This window comes from Crocodylus siamensis, chromosome 4 (assembly GCF_052110815.1).
Source record: "Crocodylus siamensis isolate JL-2025a chromosome 4, ASM5211081v1, whole genome shotgun sequence".
Lineage (NCBI taxonomy): Eukaryota > Metazoa > Chordata > Crocodylia > Crocodylidae > Crocodylus > Crocodylus siamensis.
Window position 1 is genome coordinate 154,107,309 of NC_143398.1, and position 22,236 is coordinate 154,129,544.

General features: G+C 39.7%; 1 protein-coding gene across 2 annotated transcripts in view; it reads right to left on the reverse strand.

Moving 5' to 3' along the window:
• Positions 1-1,723: 1,723 nt before the first annotated feature.
• Positions 1,724-22,236, reverse strand: part of GPATCH8 (G-patch domain containing 8) — a 71,146-nt gene continuing 50,633 nt past the window's right edge. For both annotated transcript variants that reach the window (XM_090044287.1, XM_090044288.1), the window contains 3 exons: positions 19,152-19,295; positions 8,591-8,721; positions 1,724-8,142 (listed from right to left, as the gene is read on the reverse strand). In XM_090044287.1, the coding sequence (XP_089900413.1) occupies positions 4,266-8,142; positions 8,591-8,721; positions 19,152-19,295 (4,152 nt within the window). In that variant the 3' untranslated portion in view covers positions 1,724-4,265. The remainder of the gene's footprint in view (positions 8,143-8,590; positions 8,722-19,151; positions 19,296-22,236) is intronic.

Below are 22,236 nucleotides of genomic sequence, written 5' to 3' on the forward strand. Positions count from 1 at the left end.
GTCTGACACATAACAAAGTCTGCCATTTCACAGCAGCTGGAAACTGGCTCAAGCTTTCCATTAGCTTCCAGCATCTAATGGCTGTAATTTAAACCACTTTGCCTTGACACAGCTTGAGACCAGAAGGGGAAATTTTCTAAAGAAGATCCTAGTAGGTAGGGGCTGTTCTTTCCCTGAAGCCAATCACGCTAGGAAACAGGTGCTGCTAACAGCCTAAAGAAAGCAGTATCTTTAAGGAATGAGCAATTTGGACTTGCTGTCCTTCAGCCCAACTTCTATATGCACAGCACAAACATTAATAGCAAGGCAGGAAGTGTGCTAGTGTTACAGTCTTGGAACAGCTTTGGTCTTCACCTGCTGCAAAGTGGCAGCCAAAACCCTGGGAGGCCACAGCTCAGACCTGTCTAGATACTGCAGTAGAGTTCTGCAAATGTAATACCAACAAACTTGAATGGAGTGGAAAAACTCCCCCTCCCCCCGGCAATACACATGCAAAGGGAGGCCAAAAGCCACTTTCATAGAGTGACTGTTAATACACACCACAATAGAAAATAATTTTACTGGCAAAGCAAGTAGTGGAGCACAGGTTATTTACACCATCCAAGGTTATTACTATTAAGAAAACATTGGCTGGATGGCGTAAAGTCTCTGTCCAGCTCTGTCACAATAAGCAGTCAAACCAGCTGTAAGCCAGACCATCAAGAATGCTTAAATGCAACCCAAATTCCCTCCCACCAAACCAACCTCCTGCCTCTTGCAATGCCATAGCGCTAGTTATTCATTTATCCATAAAGTCCTACAATCAGCAAGAAATTAATTTCCATCACAGAAAACTACTATTAAATCCAAACTTAAATCCAATGTAGAGCACGCAAGATAATTTGGAGGGCAACACATCAGCTGAAATATGTCTCTGTAAGCTATGTTCCTGTTTAATGAGGTATCATGCTGGCAAAGTCACAGCCTTTCTGAGTGACAGAGAAAGAGTCTGGGACAATCCTAGATAACTTAGATACAAACCAAGTTAAGGACAAGCAGCTCCCAAACCCAAGCGAGAAAAATCAGCTGGCTGAGGAGCCATGAGAAGATGAAACATCACATCTTGTAAGTCACTTGTTCCAACTACCCAGGGGCCAGGGTAGGCAAAAGCTGTTCCTATCTCACAGCTATTAGTGATCAATGGACACATCTACACAAGATGCCTTAATATGCGGTGGGCTGTTGTACTGCATGTTAGTGCATCATGACAAAACCCTGCTAATGTGCTAGCACGCAGTAGAATGAGTCTAGTGTGCATTAAGCATCACAAGAAAAGTTTGCCTTTGCTACTGCACAGTAGTGCAGCTACTTCACCTTTATCTAGTACCTCATATTAGAGGTACTAAACTTAATGCGCAGTAGTAAAGGCATATTAATGTGTACACATGCTCAATGAGAAACATGTTTGACGACTCTAGTACAAAAAACACGTTCTCACAACATGATGACATCTTGCTGTACTTGTTCTGAAAACGTTTCACTTTTCAGGCCCATCACCAGAATTGGCACAGCCAGAAAACAGAACCCACGTCTGCGCACTTCCTATTTTCTGGGCCAGTAAGCCTGTGTAGCCCAAGACAGTGTTCATTTTAGGAAAACAGTGGCATTGTGCCATGCACCCAAGATTAACTTCACCAGTTGCAAGTGTTGTTTTGTTTGTACTTTTGGGAAGAACTACAACGTCTTTTCCACAAATCATTGGTTTATTAGAAAGTTTCTTTTCCCTCATTTTACAGCATATATATATCTTATGTGACAAAGTTAAATACAGTCCATTTATGCCTATTAAGTAAATGATAGGTTAAGTATTTTTAGCACTATTCTGGAAGTCAACCCCCCTCCCCCCCGACTGCAGTGTGAAGGGTGCCAGAAAACGCATACTGAGTCTAGAAGCTAATGAAGTTCAGCATTGAAACATTAATACTGTATTCTGTTAAATATTTACATTAATTTAAAAAATTGAGTCCCTTTATCTGACCATGAGATTTCAGTGCTATTTGTTCAAAATGCAAGTTTACTCTCTTTAACTAGTGAGGAAGCTCAGGGATTTAAATCATTTGACTTTTGTACCCCAGATTTCTCAGTTCAGCACTCTGGGGAGAGTGGGGAGGAAATGGAAGAATGGGAATGCTAACTGCTGCTGAAGCAATGTGCAAACTCTATTGTCGTCTCCTAGCACTGCCTGCCCTGCTCAGGGTCTGACAGCACAGAGAATGAATCTGCCACTGGTTTGAACCTAGGTGATAAAGACTGATACAAAAGGCTGTTACCAACTCTGATAGGAAAATAGGACTCCCTGGACAAAATGTATCTGAAAGCTGCATTAAAGTAGGGAGATTCTGAACTTTAAATCTTCCAAATAAAGTGGGACTGAATCTCCTGATTTAGTGTTGATGCAATCGGAACACCTAATGCTTTAGGGACAACTTCCATGGCTAATGATAACCAAAAGTGAAGAGACTGATGCAAAAATGAATGAAGAAATCTATTAAAAAGATCAGACAGGAGTTGTCAAATGAGTGACCAATCAGAGCACTTTTACCTAGGAAAAAAGGCAATTCTTTAGAGGTAAAGGTTCCTTTATCATTTAAACAGAATAGTGGAACTGTCTGAAACAGCTGAGGCAGTGGTTAAAACCCCAGAAAAAACATGGGTATTTTATGCTCTATAGGACTTAACCCAGTTTCCTGACACTTCTGAATCTGCCTCCAGTGTCAATTCCTATGAAGCTGGCTGCTTAGCTAAAGACCAGAAGCATGCAACAGGCCTATGTTGTTGGTTCCATTTGTATAGCATTTTACAAATCCTTCAGTCATCACTTTTCAATGTGATGCAATTCATTAGCTGTTAGAGTCACCGGTGTCTTCAATGCACCTTATTTATTCCAATTCTCACATTTTTCTTCTGCAAAATGCTAAGTGAAGATTTTTTTTTTTTTTACATTTTATAGTACATAAAAACTTCAAAAATACATGAGCTTGATAAAATATACATGCTTAGTCATTTTGCATCTAGCTGAAACTATAAAGTTTAACCTTTACAAGTGTCTTATTTCAACTACAGCAAACATATTTACACAAAAGCCACCAGAACAAGTACCACTAAAAGAACTGGCTGTAAAAAATATTATTGCAGTATACTACAAATGTAACCTTTTTATGAGCTACAAAAAGCAGCATTTATGTTTACAGAGTTCAGTGCAATTCTTTACATTTAAAAAAAATCCTATAAATTAATAAGGAAACCATCAATATTACAGAGGAAAGAATACACTTTACACATTCTGGTTACTCTCTCCAGATTGTTATTGGGTTCCAGTCCTCTGTATTGCTTCTATTCATAAAGGGCTTTTACTTTTTGTTCTCATTCAAATGCTTCTTTTACAGTATTTCAGGACACAGGAGGATGAACGATCTCCCTCAGCAGACTGACCAAATCCTTGCCCGAAATCACAAACTAGCAATCTGAGCACGCCTCTCTGTTCCATAACAGACAAAAGGTGTCAACGTGCAGTCCTCACATAAGAGAAGAATGTTAATGTAGGATGGAGAAGAGTAAAAAGCTTTGAACCTTTTTAGCTCTTTTGTTCAGTGAAGCTTTAAAATTAAACCCTATTTCCACCTTCACTGCTTGCGTAAGGTACTTGGATAGGTGATGGCAGGTACCAAGTGCCTGCAAACCAGTCACTGCCCCAGGCCAACCAAGAGTGTCAGTACCCTTCCATCAAATCCCCATGGCAGGATGCTCAGATGTCAGCTACCAAATATTTTACACATGCTGCATCACTGATTACAACCAGGATTCAATCATGTATGCTGTTTTAATTAGATGACCTCGTTACAAGGATTAGAGACAGCCAGCCAGAGTATGAAACACTGTTTGTAATTTACAGAAGGGCAGAAAAAGATTATTTAATATTGGGGGGAGGGGGGAAGCCTTTCAAAGCGCATGTCTGTCTGAATTTGAGATGATTCCTCTAGGATACAGTGGTGCTACATAAAGGGAGGAGTTGGGAACATGAGAAAGTCCCTGATAATAAACAAATGCACACAACACTCACAGGATTTAACTGCTGCACCACTCAGATGGTCTGCAAGCCACATCCCACTTCTTTGGCTGTTACGAGTGAAAGGAAATTCTCAGATCTCACCTGCCAGCCGGATCATTTTCAGCCTCTTTCCAAGACACATGTTTTCGCCTTTCTCTGAGGTCACTTCCCTTTTCCTTCATGTGCCATGACTAGGTGGATGCTGTAAGTCCTGACCTGAGAAAATGGGGTGCAACAATGGATGAAGATGCAATGCTGTGGCAGCTGCTGCAGCAGCAGGTCGAGGGGCAAGAAGTGTTGGATAAAGAGCCGCATGTGGCACAGGATGAAAGGTGAAGGGACCTGGGTGTATAGCTGATGCAGGAATGATATGGATGGGGTGGCTGGCTAAAAATGTAGCAGGGTGCCCTGGAATAATAGAGTGGGTCAAATGGGACAATGAAATGGGAGTTAAGTGTGGTTGGGGTATGTGATGAACCTGAGCAAGAGGCTGAGGATGAGGATGTGGGTGAATCCCTATAGCTGCAGCAGCGGCAGCAGCATGGTGCTGCAGAATGGCATGCTGCACAGTGGTGATTGATGTTGCAGACGCAGCTGCTGGCTGCTGAATGTGTATAGGTTGTAGAGCAGGTGCAGCTGGTGCCAGCGCTGCAGAAGCAGGGAAGGCTTTGACCTGCTTTGCTAGAAGCTGCTGCTGAATGTGCTGTTGAGCTGCTTGCTGAAGCTTACTGTACTTCTCCATTTCTTCGGGTGTGAAAGTGATTGGCTGGCTCTCAAGTGGTGCAAGAGAGGAATCTTCTGCTCCTTCTGGATCTCCTTCAATACTTGGTTCCCCACTTTGAGGTACATAACTAGGAAAGTGTTCAACATCTGGAACTAAAGGCATGATGCTAGTTTCTACAGGGACAGGCTGGTTCCCACCATCCATAGGTTCTAAAGCTTCACTATCATTTGGATCAGACAGAAAGTTGTGTGGCATTACCAGATCTCCTGAATTATAACATTCAGGAAGTGCCTGTGCTTCAAGAGAAACTGGTGGCATTTCTGAAGCAGGCTCTTCATGCTTCTGCTCTTCTAGAGGTTTGTCTTGCATTACTATCACCACCTCTTCCAGCAGAGGCTGACCTGCCAACTGAGTTTCCCCACTTCCTGGGGAAGCCTCCTCAGGTTCTGACAGCTCCTGCTCCTCACCCCTTTCTATCCCAGACTCTTCGTATCTTTTTGTATTTGGTTTTCGGACTGTAGGTAGCTTCCCAATTAAAGGGAGAACAGGTTTGTTACCTAATGAAGGAGGAAGCTTAGGGCCAAAGTATCCCTGCGGAGGATCTTTAAGTTTTATCCCAAGCTTGTTTGCCCCAGCTAGCATTTCATCAGTAGTACAGGGCTTCTTTTCAACCTTCCTAGACTGAATCTTTTCAAGCAGAAGTTTTGCTGTGACAGAGTTTTTCTCCTCTGGACTGCAATCAATTTCAGAAGCTTTTCCTAGACTAGAAGTGCTGCTGTTCTGAGAAAGCAAGCCAGATGTCTTTGCTTCATCTCCTTTGCTCTCTTCTTTTTTCAAAGACCCTTCACTTCGGCCAGCTCTGAAATAGTGAGGGGACTGCGAGCGGTAGATCTTAGATCTGATGAAGTCTCTTCGCCCTGACCTCCTCTCTTCAGGGCTCTCATGGCCACGAGATCCTTTTCTTGAAAGAGACCTCTGTGAATGGCTTCTTGTGCTGCGGCTGCGATCCCGACTGTAGCTACGACTCCGTTTCCAACTGCGGCCAGTCACGCTTCGACTTCTTCTCTTGCTTCGACTGCGACTGCAACTGCTGCTCCGTGTTCTGCCCCGACTTCTTGTCCTTGACCTCCCCCTAACATGGGTATGACTCCTGCTTCGACTTCTAGACCTGCTTCTGCTAAGGCTGTAGTCATCCTCTGAAGAAGAATACTTGTGCCTTTTTGATCTGCGATTTGGGCTGTTGTAGTCAGAATCATCGTCGGAATGAGACCTCTTGGAATGACATCTTGATCTATCACTGTAATCACTATAGCTGTCAGCAGAATAACTTCTCCTGCGACTGTATCTACTGTGGTCTGAAGAAGCAGAGGCATCAGAACTCGTTGAGTATGACCTTCTAGATGACCTTCGAGAAGAATGCCTTCGCCCTGACCTGGAACGGCTTCTGGAGTGGTCACTACCAGAGTCATAGTCATCACTGTATTGCGACAGAGATTTCTGTCGGAAGTGCTTCCGACGAGAACCTTCATCACTGTCGTAGTCTCCACTACTTTGTCGGCTTCTGTGGCTGGACCTACTAACAGAAGGAGCAGAACAGCGCCTCCTTGACACGGAAGACAACTGTTGCAGGTCAGCCTTATGTTTTTTGCTGCTGTGCTCTTGGGAAGAGTTGCCACTGTCATCTTTTTTGCTACTGCTTCCCTCTTCAGCAGAGAGAGACTTTCTCTGAGTGTCCTGAAAACAGTGCTTTTTCTTCTGGAAATGGCTACAGTCTTCAGGCACTTCAGTTTTCAGCACTGTCTCAGATTCAGTGGAAAGAGATGATTTGCTTTTTTTGTGTTTGTGTTTTTTCCGTTTCTTGGGTTTCTCATCTCCCATGTCAATTTTTCGACTTTTGTCTTCAGCTTCTTCCTTGTGTTTACGTTTGTGCTTGTTGGATTTTTTGTGTTTCTTTTTCTTTTTATGTTTATGGGATTTCCCAGACTTGTCTTTTTTATTGGTTAAATTTTTGCTACTGTCACCAGCTCCTTCCAGTTTGCTGGCACTTGCCAAGTTGGAGTCATGCTTGTTCTGGGTATTGCAAGTAGACACTGATTTAGTTTCTATTTTTACAACTGAGCTATTACCTGTGCAGCCTGTCTCCTTGCCTTTGAATATGTCACTGGATTCTGTGGACAGTACACTTTCCTTAGAAAGACCAACAGGGTCCTTAGATTTTTCTGTTCCTTTAGCTTTAGCATCTTTGTTGCGGGACAACTTGAAATCAAAATACAAGGGATTACAACTGTATGAAACTGATGGCTCTGCCTTGGTAAATATCAGAAGTTCTGAAGGCCACTGGAGAGTAGTACTTTCATCTTTACTCAAAACTGGGAAAAAAGGTCCTGTTGGATGTTTTGGTCCATCACTCACTACTTTACCACTTGGGACAGGCTGAGTGGCTTTAGTAGCATCTGGTTCTGGTGGATCATTTTCTGTAGAACGTTTGCTTTCGACAACACTTGGATTTTCTGGAGTTTCTTTTGTTTCCATTTTGCCTTTCTGGTCTGTAAGTTCAACAGTACTTGGTTCCTTCTGCTGCACAGTGCTCTCAGCTGATTTTTCTGCATGCTTGCCAACCTTGGGTTTTGGAGAATTACCCTTTTTAGTGTCGTGTATGGTTTTTTTGTTCACATTTTCTGCTTCCATTTGTTCTGTGGATTTCATGAAAAGTAAGAACTGAAAGTTAGGTTTTACTTTACAATGAGCTGGTGGAATATAATGATAATATTCTGGCTCTATTGGTGCCGGTCCATCTTCTCGTCTCATCTTTTTTAATTTAGATAGTGTAGTGGCTAAAGACCCACCACTGTCTTTTTCATGCGAGTCATCTTCATCAGGTTTGCCATCTGGACTATTTGTGTTTTCATTCTCACCAGCCTTCTGCAGAGCTCCCTGATCAGAGGCTCTATCATCAGATTTTGTTCCATCTGTAGGACTAGATTCATCCACATGGTCTTTGAAAACAGATGCTATAGACTCAAGTTTTACTGGAGCCTTCTTGGCAAACGAGAACGAAACTCCTATTTTTTGCAGTGGTGTTCCTGAATTATTCTTAAGGCCAAAACTGATTGCCTGTGTTGTCTGGATGGGCAACTGTCCAGGCATAAGGGTACTGCTGACCTGTCCAATGTTAAGGATACCTCTGTCCATTATCATTTCTGTGGCCTGACTAGAAGTTGTTTGGATGGAAGAACTGCTGTTAGCTGCTGATTCATTCTCATCATCACCACCACCTTCTTCATCTACAGCCACAGTGGTTGTTTTGAACATGGGCCCACTTCCAGGAGCACTATGGAATTTTTTAAGAGGGAAAAGGCTGATTAGACAGACTGGCATAATGTTGTTCAAAATATGTTTCATACCCACTTCCAGCGTCCCCATAATTAATACTGTAAGTAGATACAAAATAAATTTTAAAAATGCTTTCATATCCTTCTCAAAGTAGTACTTTCCCAATACTGTCAAATGTCTTGCATTATTTAGTACTATATTAGGAGCTCTGGGGTAGAGTTAGTATGAAAGATTAATATAAATACCTTACCCAATCAACTTGTACAACTAATTTACTCATCTGAAGATTAAGGAAAAAGACTGAACAAAGGTGAAAAGCTGCATCACTTAATGCTAGGTTCAGGGGTATGTATAAGTGAGAAGTAACAGTGTTTTTGTTACATTTATATCTCATATAAAATTTAGTTACACTCATTCTCGGCATAGTCACAGATCTCCATACTCACCATTCAGACTGTCTTCTCTGTTCAGCCAATTCATGTAGACGCCGAAGGGCCTTCTCCTGCTTTTTCTCATCTTTACGTGATCTTGAAGAGACATTGCGAGCAAACTCCCTTTGCTTGAGATCCTTCAACCTCTGAGGTAAGAGACAATAAGAATGGGTCAGATAAAAATGACAATTAAATCAGCTCATTAAAGCCTCTCTCTCTCCGTTGTTGCATAGGCAAGTGTGTCATCACCCTAGCCTAGCACCAACCAGTAAAAATTTATTGAGTTAGGAGGGAGCGACAGTATCTTAGCTCAACAAACCAAATGGAAAAAGACTGCCATCCTCCTAGTAGCTACATGAAAAGACAACTGTTGATCACTTCTGGCTACTACTTCAAGTCTGTATCTGAATTTCCAACCAGTGTTTATTCACTTTCTTTAGCATATACAATAAAGCTGATTTCAAAGCAACAAGCAACTTCTGGAAGGAAAGAAAATGACCGTTTACTCTGCAGCTCTTTGCAGGGTGCAAATGTACTTGACAAACAGCGCATGACAGAAGTCTTAATAGCATGGGCCAAAGAACAGAAAGGGATTAGCTAGTGCAGAAAAATTACCCAGGTACTATTATTTTGAAAAAGCAATGTACAAATTACATTGGGGAGGCACCAAAACTGAACACCTTATGAAAGCCATTCTGTTAAATCATACAAAACAGAGCATTCCTTTCCATAATTAACAGTAACTCATTTTCCTGTTTGCAGTGTTAGGACAGTCTCTGGAGGGACTGCTAATTTTCAACAGAATAAAGTATGACCTTGACAGTTTTAGTATGTCTACTGGAAAGATGCTAAATTCTACAGAACTTTGTATTTTCAAGTTTGGGGTCAGATGGGAAATAGAATCAAGTAATTTTCATAATGAAGGATGAGATAAAGATCCCCTGGAGAATTTGGACATTGCTTCCCATTAGTTCTAATATGCACTGGGCACCTGAATTCCTTGGACGGCTTTGAAAGTTCCCAGTCTTCAAACTCTAGGAAAAAATGGGATTGTTTACATGGATCAGCATAGATAAATTCACTTTAAGAGTGCTACCCTGATTAGCAGGGAAAACCTCATATGATAGCCAAGATTAACTATTAAAAGGCACTAGTAACTGTGGATGCCTTCATTTTTCTCCTGACTAGCCTGAAAAAGAGCCTGATCTTTTAGAAAATTCTAGTCACCTACTCCCTGGAAAAAAAAAAAAAGTCAGACCCCTTTAAAGATGTCTCAAACTGATAGTTTAGGTATAACTTGGGTTATCAAATTCTTGCTCTTTCCTGGAACAAAACTGTGGGTAAATATTGATATCTGGATCTAAAAATTTAACCAAAAGGATCATGTTTGAGGAATTAATTTGGCCCAATGTAAAGTGAACATTGCTTTGTGAAAGAGAAAAGATTTGACAAGACAGGGGAGCTCTTTTACCTAGTAATTATTAAACGTGGTTGAGGTATACCAAAATCAGAGGGAAGGATACACACACACAAAAAAAAATAGTTACAGCTACAGACACTAGTAGAAAGAAACTCACTCTTGTGATCTGGACTCCAAAATTAGAAGGATTTGCTTTCAATACATCAGCTGAAAATGTCACATCACAAAGAAAAAAAGAAAGTAAAAATATAACAAGAGTGGAAGAGAGAAAAAAATAAAAGCAAGCATTACTACATAAGCTCTCTCAGTGCATCTGCAAGCTATTAAATGGAATAAGCAGCTGATCCATCAAAGCTAAGAGGCTCAGTTTCAGGGTGTTTTGGGTAGGAGGAAACCACACGCACATGATCCCACCTGGAATAACAGAGCTACTTTCACCAGGACAAATGAAAGGACTTAGAGCTTTGTTTTGTTTTTTGATGCATGTTAAGTGTTGAATAGTAAATTTCTAGAGGAAATAAAAAAGGCTAAGCAATGGTATCAGCTTTTCCATGCTGATTTAAACTGCATATCTAATACCCTCTAGGAATTTAAAAGTCACCAACAGCTGGCAAAACAATTTAAAGTAGCATTTGATGCCAAGTTCCTAGATGTTTAATCCACTGGGGGGGGGGGGAAAGAGACCCAGATATTTACAACAAAAATGAACTACAATTTTCTAAGTGGAGGCTGAACTCCCGAACACCCACCCCTGAATTCCAAAGGTAGTTTTAAACTTCCTTCTTGGAAACAAAACAGGTTCACTAGTCAGTCAAGGTGCAGTGGCTTAGAATAATCTGGTTTCCTTTGCTACTTCCAGTTTAGCCACAATGAAAAATGCTTTCTTAAACCCTGACCCATCAGCCTTTTGACACCACTTCTGATATTACTGCGCACTGCAGAATATGTAAAGTGAGGCAATAATTACCTGAGTTGGGCTTTCTCCTGTTGGTTAGTTAAACAGCTGTCACTAAACACTGTTTTCTAACAATGAACAATGCCCTAAAAACGTATCTCCCAATTTAATGGAAAAAATCTTTCCATAAATTTTAAGTAACGCTCTATCACTGCAACTTATTCCAAACTATCAATGTAAGAACTACTACTGGGTGCATCTACACATGCATTAATGCACCTTTGATACTAAGCATTAAGTTTAGTACCTCTAATATGAGATACTGCACAGAAGCAAAGGCACACAGTCTTTTTGCGACACTGTGCAGTAGACTAATTCTACTGCACATCAGCACGGCTTTTGTCATGATGTGCTAATGTCCAGTAGAATTAGTCTACTGTGCATTATGTGTCTCTCATACACACACCCGCTGTTGACTATTCTTATTTGGTGAGAAATCCTACATATTGGGGCAAAGGGACATTACTTACAACACATTCTTAATCACTATGACGTGTAAATAGAACCTTAAAAAGATATGTGGCATACTTCCTTTAACACTAACATAACCCTCACATTAACCTCCGAAGTAATTCTGCATCTCTATAAACACTCCCTTTTACCCTTATCAGCAGAAGCATGGATGGATGCAACATTTAAACTCTTCCACAAAGGCACCACACCACCACTCTTTGGGACTATAACAAAGGCAAAGTAAAATCAGGAATATTTGGTTTGGTATTGCTGGCTGCATTAATATAACCATGAATAAATAAAAGATTTTTTTTCCCCAAGGAAAAGTAATTTGACAGTGACCACCTCACAGGAAGCCTGGCTGAACTGTTAAAAAGTTGCACATAAGTAGTCTTGCAAAAGAAAATACTATAGGAACAAGATCCAGAAGTCCTTATTTACAGAAAGCTTGAGAGCTCAGAATAACTAATGGAGAATTTTGTACAGATGCTAACATCCTACTATGAAAATAACATATTCCATTCCTTTTGCAGTTCAGACCTGAGTTAAGTAGCACATGAAAATGGTAGAATGGATGACCAACCTATGGAATTATAGTACTAATAAACCAAATATGCAAGATTAGGATCTCCAAAAAGGTAAAGGCCTAAACCAACAGGAATCCATGAAGACAGCATACCAGCTTGGCTCATTTCAACAGGGGTGTAGGTTGTAGCAGTGTTGGTCTAAAGACAAAGGCAGACAAGGTTCTTTGTGTGAATTGATTTAATAAAAGATATCAGATTCACCCAGATAACCCTGTCTAGCTCATTTTAAGACACTCTAGGCATCAGCTGCTACAGAAAGATATTTAAATGTCTGTATTATGCTGAAAAGTTGCATCTAAAATTTCTGTAGAATGAATGTTACCCCAAAAACCAAAGAGCATTATTCTATCATTTTATTAACCAAACTGAAGGAATGCTTAGATCAACAGGCAAGTTTTACAAAACTACACAGACTGCCCAATTAAGGAACTCAGATTGCTCGGCCTTGAAATTAATCTGCCAAAATTTATGCACTTCACCCAAATAAGCATAAAGCACTTGGACTGTTGAGGAGAGCATACCATACTCAAATGCTTTATCTCACTAGGTTGGTATTGGCATTGTCCATAGTCAATCTCATCTTGGATGTACAGGAACATTTTAGATCTTAATCTGATGCCAATAGAAGTCAGAAGCAAAACTCCCAAATATTTCAATAGGCCAAGATGAGATCCTCACAGAAAAAGTTTCCTAGAGCTATTATAGTAATTACAGAGACTGACGTTTGTTAAAGGATTGTCTTGTGATTTTGTGCAGGTACAGGGGTACAGTGGATACAAGAACCTGGCATTCAAAGCAACCTGCAATCCTTATAAATATGTTTACAGACTTCAAACCAGCTAAAACAGACTGTATGCCTTCAAAGTTAAAATTTATCCTACAAACTAGCCTCTGAAGATCTATCTCACTGTTCCAGATGTGCAAAGGGGTGGGGGAGAAAAGGGGAATGGAAAAAAAAAAAAATCACCAGCCAGTGGTGTATTTTTAAAGAAGAGCCAATAAAAACAGAGGTCTGATCCACTAAATAACCAAGATATCCCAGGCTGAAGTCCTGTTTACACTATTTCATCTGGTAGTTATTTCATTAGAAACCAAAGAGTTGAATCAGAACAATGTGCTGAGTCTGCTGAGGACCTGTGCTTAACGTGTGTTTGAAGGAGAAGCTGAACAGTGAGCCAAAGTAGTTTCATGCGACTCAGGTCCCTGAAGATGTTGATGAGATCACGTCTGGGCGAGAGAGCTAGTTTCTAGATACGAAATACAAGCAATTAGAGAGAAAGATTGAACTGAAATCTAAAGTGACCTTTTAAAAAAATATGCCTAAATGAATTCGTCAACTCATCTTCTGTTGATGAGCTGGTGCAATTTCAATAATCAAACCCCATTCAGGTAATACTAAATGCCAGTAGAAGAAATGGACATGTCATCAATCTATTGTACAGAAGAAAAAAGAGGCTTTTCAATTGTACTGCTCTAGAACAGGAAGTCTGATTCCTTCACAGCAAGTTGCGTCTTCAGAAGGGAGGGCCAGATAACACTTATGTAGGAGGCACTGAAGCCTGTAGATTCACTTAAAATAGAAAGCATTTCATGTAATAGCGTGGTCCCACGAAAGTGCCACTCCTCCCAAGCTATTGTTTTCAAATCTCTCTGCCAACTGCTATTAAATAAAATTATAATGTACTTTTTATTAGCTGACTGCTGATACCAGTTTCCTGAACTTTTTTTTTACATGTATCCTCATTAGTTCACGCCCATGAGCTTGTGTAATGCAGCACAATCTTGTCTGAGTGCCATTCTTTGTCCTTGTATTTAGATAGCTGCATGTCATTCCATACAAAAGATTAATCTCACTGTACTTATTTTATTCTCATTATCAGGTTTCTTCCTGTGTGCACCTGAAGTATGGACTTCAACACTGGTAGCATGAAATAAGAGTTTGGCTTCATCTTCAACTCTCCCTTGATATCTCACTCCATGGTTTCCATTTGTGAAAGTTACCCCCTTTCATTAAAGAAGGTACACATTAGCACAGAATAAAATCCAGGCACAGACCACATCTGTTGTTCAGTCATATTTCTGCAGCACTGGGGGCTTCCACAGTGCCAAAAAACTTCCCCATTTTATAGTCAGCATAAATCCAGAGACACAGGGGAAAGAGTATCTCTGCACTGAACTCATGTAAGGTTAGCTTTTTAAAAAGAAAAAGGAAATCAAACATCCTGACATTTTGCTCCTTTCCAAGTCAGTATTTTCATTCTAAGAGCAAACTTTCAAGCCTTGTCCACCAGTGCTGCCAAAGTACCTACTTTAAAACATGAAGCATCTGCAAGATGCTCACTGCATAAAATCTTCTGTATTGAGACCTGCATGAAGGCAGGTACAATCTGAAGAACACAAATGCACTTTTTCCCCCTCCAATATCAAGATCCATGCATGATTTATTTCAGGTTATTGAAATTATCACGGGAGTCACTGCCAACGTAAGCACAAGAAAACTGCGCAAACACATGAATGCATACTCTCCCAGCAATAGAAATGAAGAACAAAATACTGGCTAATGGAAACAAAGAACAAGATATCAGCTCAAAGAAAGACTTCCACAGCACTTCACTTTAAATTCTTTTAACTTGAAAAAGAAAAAAGACAAAAAAGAATATGCAAGACCAAAGCGCATGGGGAACATCGCTGATTCAAATTAAAACAAAGAAAACAATGTTTGAATAAATATTTATATTTTCAAAATGCTATGAGTATATAAAAGGAAAAAAGGGGAGACTACATCAAAAACCATTTCATACGCATCTTCAGATTCTTTTAGTAGTTTGCATCAAGTCCTCATGTTAATTCAAATATGTACTATATATATTCCTAGGTTAACAAATTTGCTTAGCAAAAGACACAGTAATTGTTTTTTCCTGTCAGAAAGCAGGCTAGAGATGAAAAAACCAAATAGTGGGTAAAACTATGAAAGATAAGGAAACCAGTTTCACCCTGTTAAAGAATTCTTAAAAGCTCTTGGAGGAAGTCAGTAAGAGGAAGGTTTAAAGAGATATTAAGTTCAAGAGTTTTCGAAAGCTGAAGCAATACTCATACACAGTTCAGACGACAGAGAATCCCAGTCCAACTTTGATGGTTTTCAGTACTGAATAACTTAATGGACTAAGACTCTGCGAAGGCAAACTTCATTCATTTTTCTTTCTAAATATAAACTAACTTATACCATAAGCTAGGAAGTTGTGTACCATCTCAATAACCCAAATAAGAAAGGCTTAACTCAAAGGCATCTGACGTAATACCATAAAGAAAGGTACACATTTTTCAATCCTATAAAATGAGACCTTCAATGAGCTTCCTACATACCAGCACATTTGGGTTAAAAGAGATGAACTGTAATTCATCTCCTGTATTTAAGTTGATATTAGCTTGCCATCCACATCTTCCTGTGTATTTTTATTTTTTACACACACACACACACACACACACACACACACACACACACACACATATATATGCAGTACTACACACACACACACACACACACGCGCGCGCAACTTGTTATATATGAACCTTTTATTAAAGGCTGTCAATTTTTACAGCTCTAGAGCTGGGACAATTCACAGGCTATGATTTACTTCTGATTGCTGAACTCAAAAGTTCATTAAAAGAAAAAAAAATTTAAAATGCCTTTAAAAAGTCATTAGCTTTTTCAGGAAAAATTGTAAAATAATACTATCTATGGCAATGGCCCTTTTAACCTGCTCTATAAATGTAGTCAAAGAGACTTAACAGAGTCATTTTCCCTTTGTTATCTGTACAAAAAAAAAAAAGACAGCCATTCATCTTCTCAAGGTTTTTCCCTGATGGAATTTACCATTCTAAAGATGGAGAAGTCCTTTTATAAATAAAGGATAAAATATTCACAAATACATAAAGGATACTTTTAAAGGACAACATGTCAGTACTTTTAGAATGTTACCTCCCAAACATCTTGATTTAAACACAGGAAGTTAAACTGGCAAATAGGGCATAGCAATAACAGGGAAATGTATTCCACAACTTAAAAATGCACAATGAAAAGAGAATTGCCATTTCTGGATAGGGAGGATTCTTAGGGTACTGCAACTGGTTGTTCCTTTGGATAACTCATTTCTAACCCTATTAGCAAACTGGTATAACTAGGACAGACCAAAACCTTCCCCTTTATAGTTTTAATGTTGATGGGTTGGTGATGGGGTCCAAAACTTATTGGGTAGGGATCAATACACTTACCTATTGTCCCTGATTCGCAATAATCCCGAGTTCCTTCCTGGAATACAAGATAGTGTCTTTATAACTTGGGAGCAGAAAGGGATTTGGGAATGGAAGATCTATTTAACAGGGACATACTAATGCCCACTGAGCAATTTAAGAACTTTGACCAAACTGCACTTTTTTGGGTGTTGCAACTAAAACGTTTAAAAGCAAGAAGCACCCTAACAGAAACAGAATGTTGGCAAATAATACACTAGAGAAAAAAGTAAAGCTAAAGCCATTGCTGTCTTAGGAATCTCTCCCTTGCACCTAAAACATCACCACTGCCAGATGTTGCCAAGCACACCAAATTCCAAGAAAAAGCAACAACTTTGCATATTTATCATTAAAGATATTGTGAAATCATGTCTTTCTAATAATAAGAACAATGGAAAATATACATTCAGTTTACACTTTAAAGTTTTAATCAAGAAAGAAAATGATAGAGCAAGGAAGGCTTACGAAACCAGCCTAAAAGTATATTTAGGCTGTCCCCAATCCATTCTGACTACAGGCACAAGGCAATTCACCCTAACTGAAACAGAATCAAAATTTCCCCTGAAGACTTCTCTTTTCTTATTGGAAACTCTGCTCTGGAAAATCAGAAAAAAAACCCCAAAAATAAACAACCCCCTCCCCATTAACCCCAGTTCTAAAAAGGTTCTCTCTCATCTACCTTCATTTTTTTTTTAAAGTTATCTAACAGCAATGCCTTTTCCTTAAAGAAACTGTGCACAACTGAGGAAAAAGTATTCCAGAAGACAAGAAACTTCTTTTTATTTATTATAGTATATATGTATATACACACCACAAAAATCCAACTGAAATTAAAGTTTATGCAGAACAACTTGCCTTTCGTTTACTTTAATATGCCAGTAATCCTTTCAAACTAATTAGGACAACTATTTGTATTAGAATTCAAGAATATTTGTTTTTCTTTTCTTCACATCATTTTGCTTCCTTGACCAGCCAAATATGATTGTACAAAATCTTTATTTTCATCATACAGTTAAAAAAACCCAACATTTTTCAAAGCTACCTCCAACTTAAATCATATATTAACCAAAATGACCCTACCTTCTGTCGCAGTTACTAAAGGCAACGGAACAGGCTTAGGTAATTATCTCTATGCAACTTATTTTACTTATTCCTCGAGTCATGTCAAATTTACTGCTAAACCCAGTTCTTCTTGCACAGCAATGTGTGCCTTAATACCACATAACCTGAACAGGCCAACTTTCCTAGAAGCTTAACTATTTCTCCCCAGACTTATGCATGGATGGAATTCATGGATGGCTTATTGGATAATTTACCATAAACAAATCTGTAGTCTATTAATCCCCGGGGCCCGTTTAAAGTTTAACAGTTGCAGGTTATCCAATCATATAAAATTTATTCCGATGACTAATACTTTGTAAGTATTACAGATAAAGTCTTGGTACCAATGAGAACACTATGCAGTTTTTAACAACTGCAGAAACAGGCTTCTTCGGTATCCTGTTCCTGAACTCTAGAGGTGGTTGATTCCTTCACCAACAAGAACTCTCTGCCTATCAAGACTGTTCTTTATAAGCATCTCTAGGTACCAGCTGAACTACTACTCATCAATCCAGTCAGTCTCCTTCAGATTTTGCTCATGTTAATTGTTGGTCTACATTAGCAGCTGATAACACAGCATCCCACACTGAAAGATATGGCACCAGAGAAATCCTTCAAATTGCTGTAATGAGGCATCATGCATTCAAATTTAAGCCAAGCTGATGGATAAGGAAGTAAATTAACTCCATCTATCAGCAACTTTTGAATGTTTCCAGCCACCCAGTCAAAATATCCTGTATAGTTTTCTGAAATGCAATCCAGTAATTCACTAATACTTACTTGCTAACCTGAAAACCTAAGTTCACCACAATTTTCAGAGAAGAACAGAGTGTTGTCATGAGGTCTCATGTTATTAAGACTTCGTTACTTTTAAGCAGCATATTGGATTTTGGTTCTACAAAATACCAAATCTAACAGCTAAACATGTGAACAAATTAAATTTTGATGCAGTATGCTTGCTTAAAACTGTTTGTTGCTTCCTTGCTATTTAACACAATTCAGTAAGCCACAACACAGCTCCCAGTCAACACCACTGGTCTCCTGCACATAGCATGAGACTGCAGAAGACAACCAGAAACCCTTCCTTCTGGGGAATGATATTTACAGACATATTCAAATAGACAGTTATCTAATGCTTAAATCTCATTAATTCAAATATTTGATGAGCTTAAGCCCGAGATCTGAATTTTAGTAATAAATACATAGTTTGAGTTGCCTGTAGATATCTTAATACATTCTCACTTTGAAGCTAAATCCATTTCAACATGGAAAAATTTAGAGCGTGCCAATTCACTGGAGTTGCAACATTTGGAGATTATTTCTAATCTCCTTTTCCTTTTGTACTGGCCATTCTTTTTGACAAAACTCATCATGATTTCTCAATTCCATAATTCGTTTTCAGTCTAGCACATAGAGGCCAAAATAATTAGGCCTTACATGCAAGTTCTATCTATCACTTGGTCTTTGGAGTTCCATTATTTTTTCCAAAACATGAATGAATCAATACAAGACGTACCCAAAGCAATCTACTCTCCTTTCCAATCTAAGGACACTATCCATGTTCAAGATTAAGCTTCACTCTCGATACCAATAGTTTTATTTCTTTCAGCAACTATTTCGTTGTTGAAAGTGGACCAAATTACAAGCAATGACATCAAGAAGCTATTCCTGGGAATACGAAGAAAATAAAGTAAAATAAGGAAATTCAAACACAAGAGCAATGCAATGAGCTTATAAAAGTATTAATCAGGGTGGTCAACAATTGTTTACCTGTTTATGGGCATGGTCATAAGAGTTTATATGGTTGTCAAACTCTTGATGCTTTTGATACTGCTTGTCGCACAGTTCACAGTAAAAGTTTGCTCTGAGATCTTCCAGGGCCTTGGCAATTGCCTTTTCTTTGTCGACATAATCCTGCAACATTAACAGGAATCAATTCCATTAAATCTTTTGTAAAGCAAGTATGAAGATGAACAATTCCACTAGAAAAAAAATCTTCATAAGCAAAAATTAATATATTACTAGTTAAAACTGTGAATATTGTTTTAGAGCAATTTATTAGAATACACACTCCTACAAATTTACAGGACATGTTAGTGCTGTGAGGACCTGAGCAACTTGTTTTTCAGTCTGGCCTTTATATGTTCTTTATTAAAAAATAACCCAGTGATTTTAACAATTAAGGTTTGCCTTACTTTATAAAACAGCCACGTGGTCACCACCATACAGAACTGCTCCTCCATCAAGGAGGTCTATAACTGGAAACAGGTTAAAAAACTTAGTAAGCCATCTTTTGCCTACAAATGAAGTGTGTAATATATGGTCTGAACTCGTGTGAAAAGCAGCTCAATTTCCAAGCACCTACATTGAACACCTTCAAGAGTAAATTGGATGCTTATCTTGCTGGGATCCTATGACCCCAGCTGACTTCCTGCCCTTTGGGCAGGGGGCTGGACTCGATGATCTCCCGAGGTCCCTTCCAGCCCTAATGTCTATGAAATCTATGAAATTCCTTAAAATAAAATACAAACGTAAAACAAAAGAAAACCTAACACCTGTTATTTCATTTAAGACTAAAACCAAAACAACCCAAAGAGAAAAATCCTTCTCTCAGCTCCTAGAAGACTGGTTTTCAACCTTACACACAGCTTGTGGAACCCCAGGCATCCATGGACCACAGGTTGAAAGCCACTGTTCCAAAAACAGAATACTTTATTGGTAAGTGAGACTATTCCCTCTGTTGAGCAATATCAGGTGCCTTTCTATTCGCTCTTAACTAATATGCAATTCAATAAGGATGCACACATCTGAAAAAGTTTAACATAGTAATGCTAGAACAAACTCAACACAGGTGTAATTTGACTGAATTCAATGAAATTATACCAGGAATGAAGTGCCTAGAGTAGGTTTAGTTAAAGCAAATAAAAGTTTTGCTGAAATCATATGGTTGTACTAGAAATACATTAATATTTAGCAAATATAGTTAAAAAGGGTTTTTAAAAAAAATAGAGATTGCATGCACATACTCTCTCTTGAAACATCAATCTATAATTAAATGAACAGAAATTTAATCTTCAAGAGGTGGTTATTTTTAGGGTTGTTGAATTGTAAGTTATCCACTTTCCTCTCTCTTCCAATTGCAAAGGAATGCTTATTTTGTGGGTAGTAGTAGTGCCAAAAGGCTTTGGGTTTCATTGCATCAGATCCTGTTCTCTCACAAGGTAGATTCTACTTTATCCGACTGATCTAGTGGGCCAATCTGTATAACCTGGAGTGGAACCCATGCTGCTCTGGTCAGTGGCTGCTAGACATAGCCTACAAGGCAGTTTTCTCAGTATACATCGATTAGGACAAATCGCTCAATAATTAACCAGAGCAATTAACTGTTGTTGTGAAGTGCACTCCTGAGGTGGATCTGTTTCTAGAACCAATAAAAAGGACCAAAAGGACAAAAAAGGACCAAAAGACCATGACACTTAAGACAAAGGACTACAAAACTTTTCATTCGTCAAAATATATCAATATCAAAACCCAGAAAGATTACATAGTTCTGCCCTTTAGGATAAGCATGCAAGTTCTCCCACAAAATAAGTTTCCCCACAATTATAATATAAAGCACAATGCCAACAGCAGACCTGGCATGTTTATTTACTGGGTTTACTCAGAAATGGAGTAAAACAAACCATAGAACACTATGAAGAATGAAAAAAGCACTGCAATAGCTTAAAAGCAATACCAGAAAAAAGTTAAAGAGTTTAAAAAGAAACTTGCAGCTTCCAATTCAAGATACAACTCCACTACAGAAGCAGCCTTTACAATCAAAATTAAGATATGCAAACAGTTCCAAAAAAATGAGATTTTTAAACAGTAAAAAATGGATACAAAATTATTTCCAAACAGTCTTCTTACAATTTTGCCCAAAAGGTATTAAATAAGGCTGTGTGAAGCTTCAGTAGCAGATTCGATTCAGAAGAGATTCAGCCCGATTCAGGGGCCAAATCTCTAAATCCGAACCAAGAGACCCATTGAAAGGTCCGAATTGAATTGGAAGCCTCTGAATTGATTCAGGTGGTCCCTGCTTGCTGCAGCATGGAGCTGGACCTGGACTCTGTGCCGCTAAGTAGGGGGTTGCTGGAGAAGGGGACCATGGGGGGACCCCCGCCCAGCCACAGCCCCCACTGGCTCCCCCAGCACCACCCCCATGGCTGCCAAAAACCAAACCCCCTCTCCCGCCCCCCCAAAAAGCCCCACACTCACTGGCTGCAGCAGCAGCAACTAGGGCCTTTGGGAGCTTGTGGCAGAGCCCCCCTGCAAAGTGCAGTGATTCCCCTACCCCCTGTCCCAGCCTGGCGCCCGCACAGCAGCTGTCACATCATGGGGGTGCAGTGTGGTTCAGCAGAGCACTGCATACTGTCCTGGAGCTGGGGTGGCTCCATCAGTCAACCAGAGACTGGCAGCACTCAGTCCAAGTGGCCCCAGCTCCCGAACAGCACATGGAGCCTTGTGATGCCCTGCCACGCCCCACACTGCACCCTTGCAACATGACAGCTGCTGCGTGGGTGCCAGGCAGAGGGTAGGGGGGTGATCTCTGCTGCCCCATGCTGCGCTGGTAGACTCTGCCATACCCCACCAGAGGCCCCAGTTGCTGCTGCTGTAGCCAGTGAGTACAGGGTGTTTTAAAAAAAAAAAAGTACCAGGATGCTGGGGCTGGGGCTGGGCAGGGCAGCCATGGGGGGTTGGAGGAACAGGCAGAGGGTAGGGCCCTGATTGCTGCTGCCACACCCCCAATGCCGCTGCTGCCTGTTTGATTCAGGGGAGATTCAGCCCAATTTGGCGGCCGAATCTCCGAATCCGA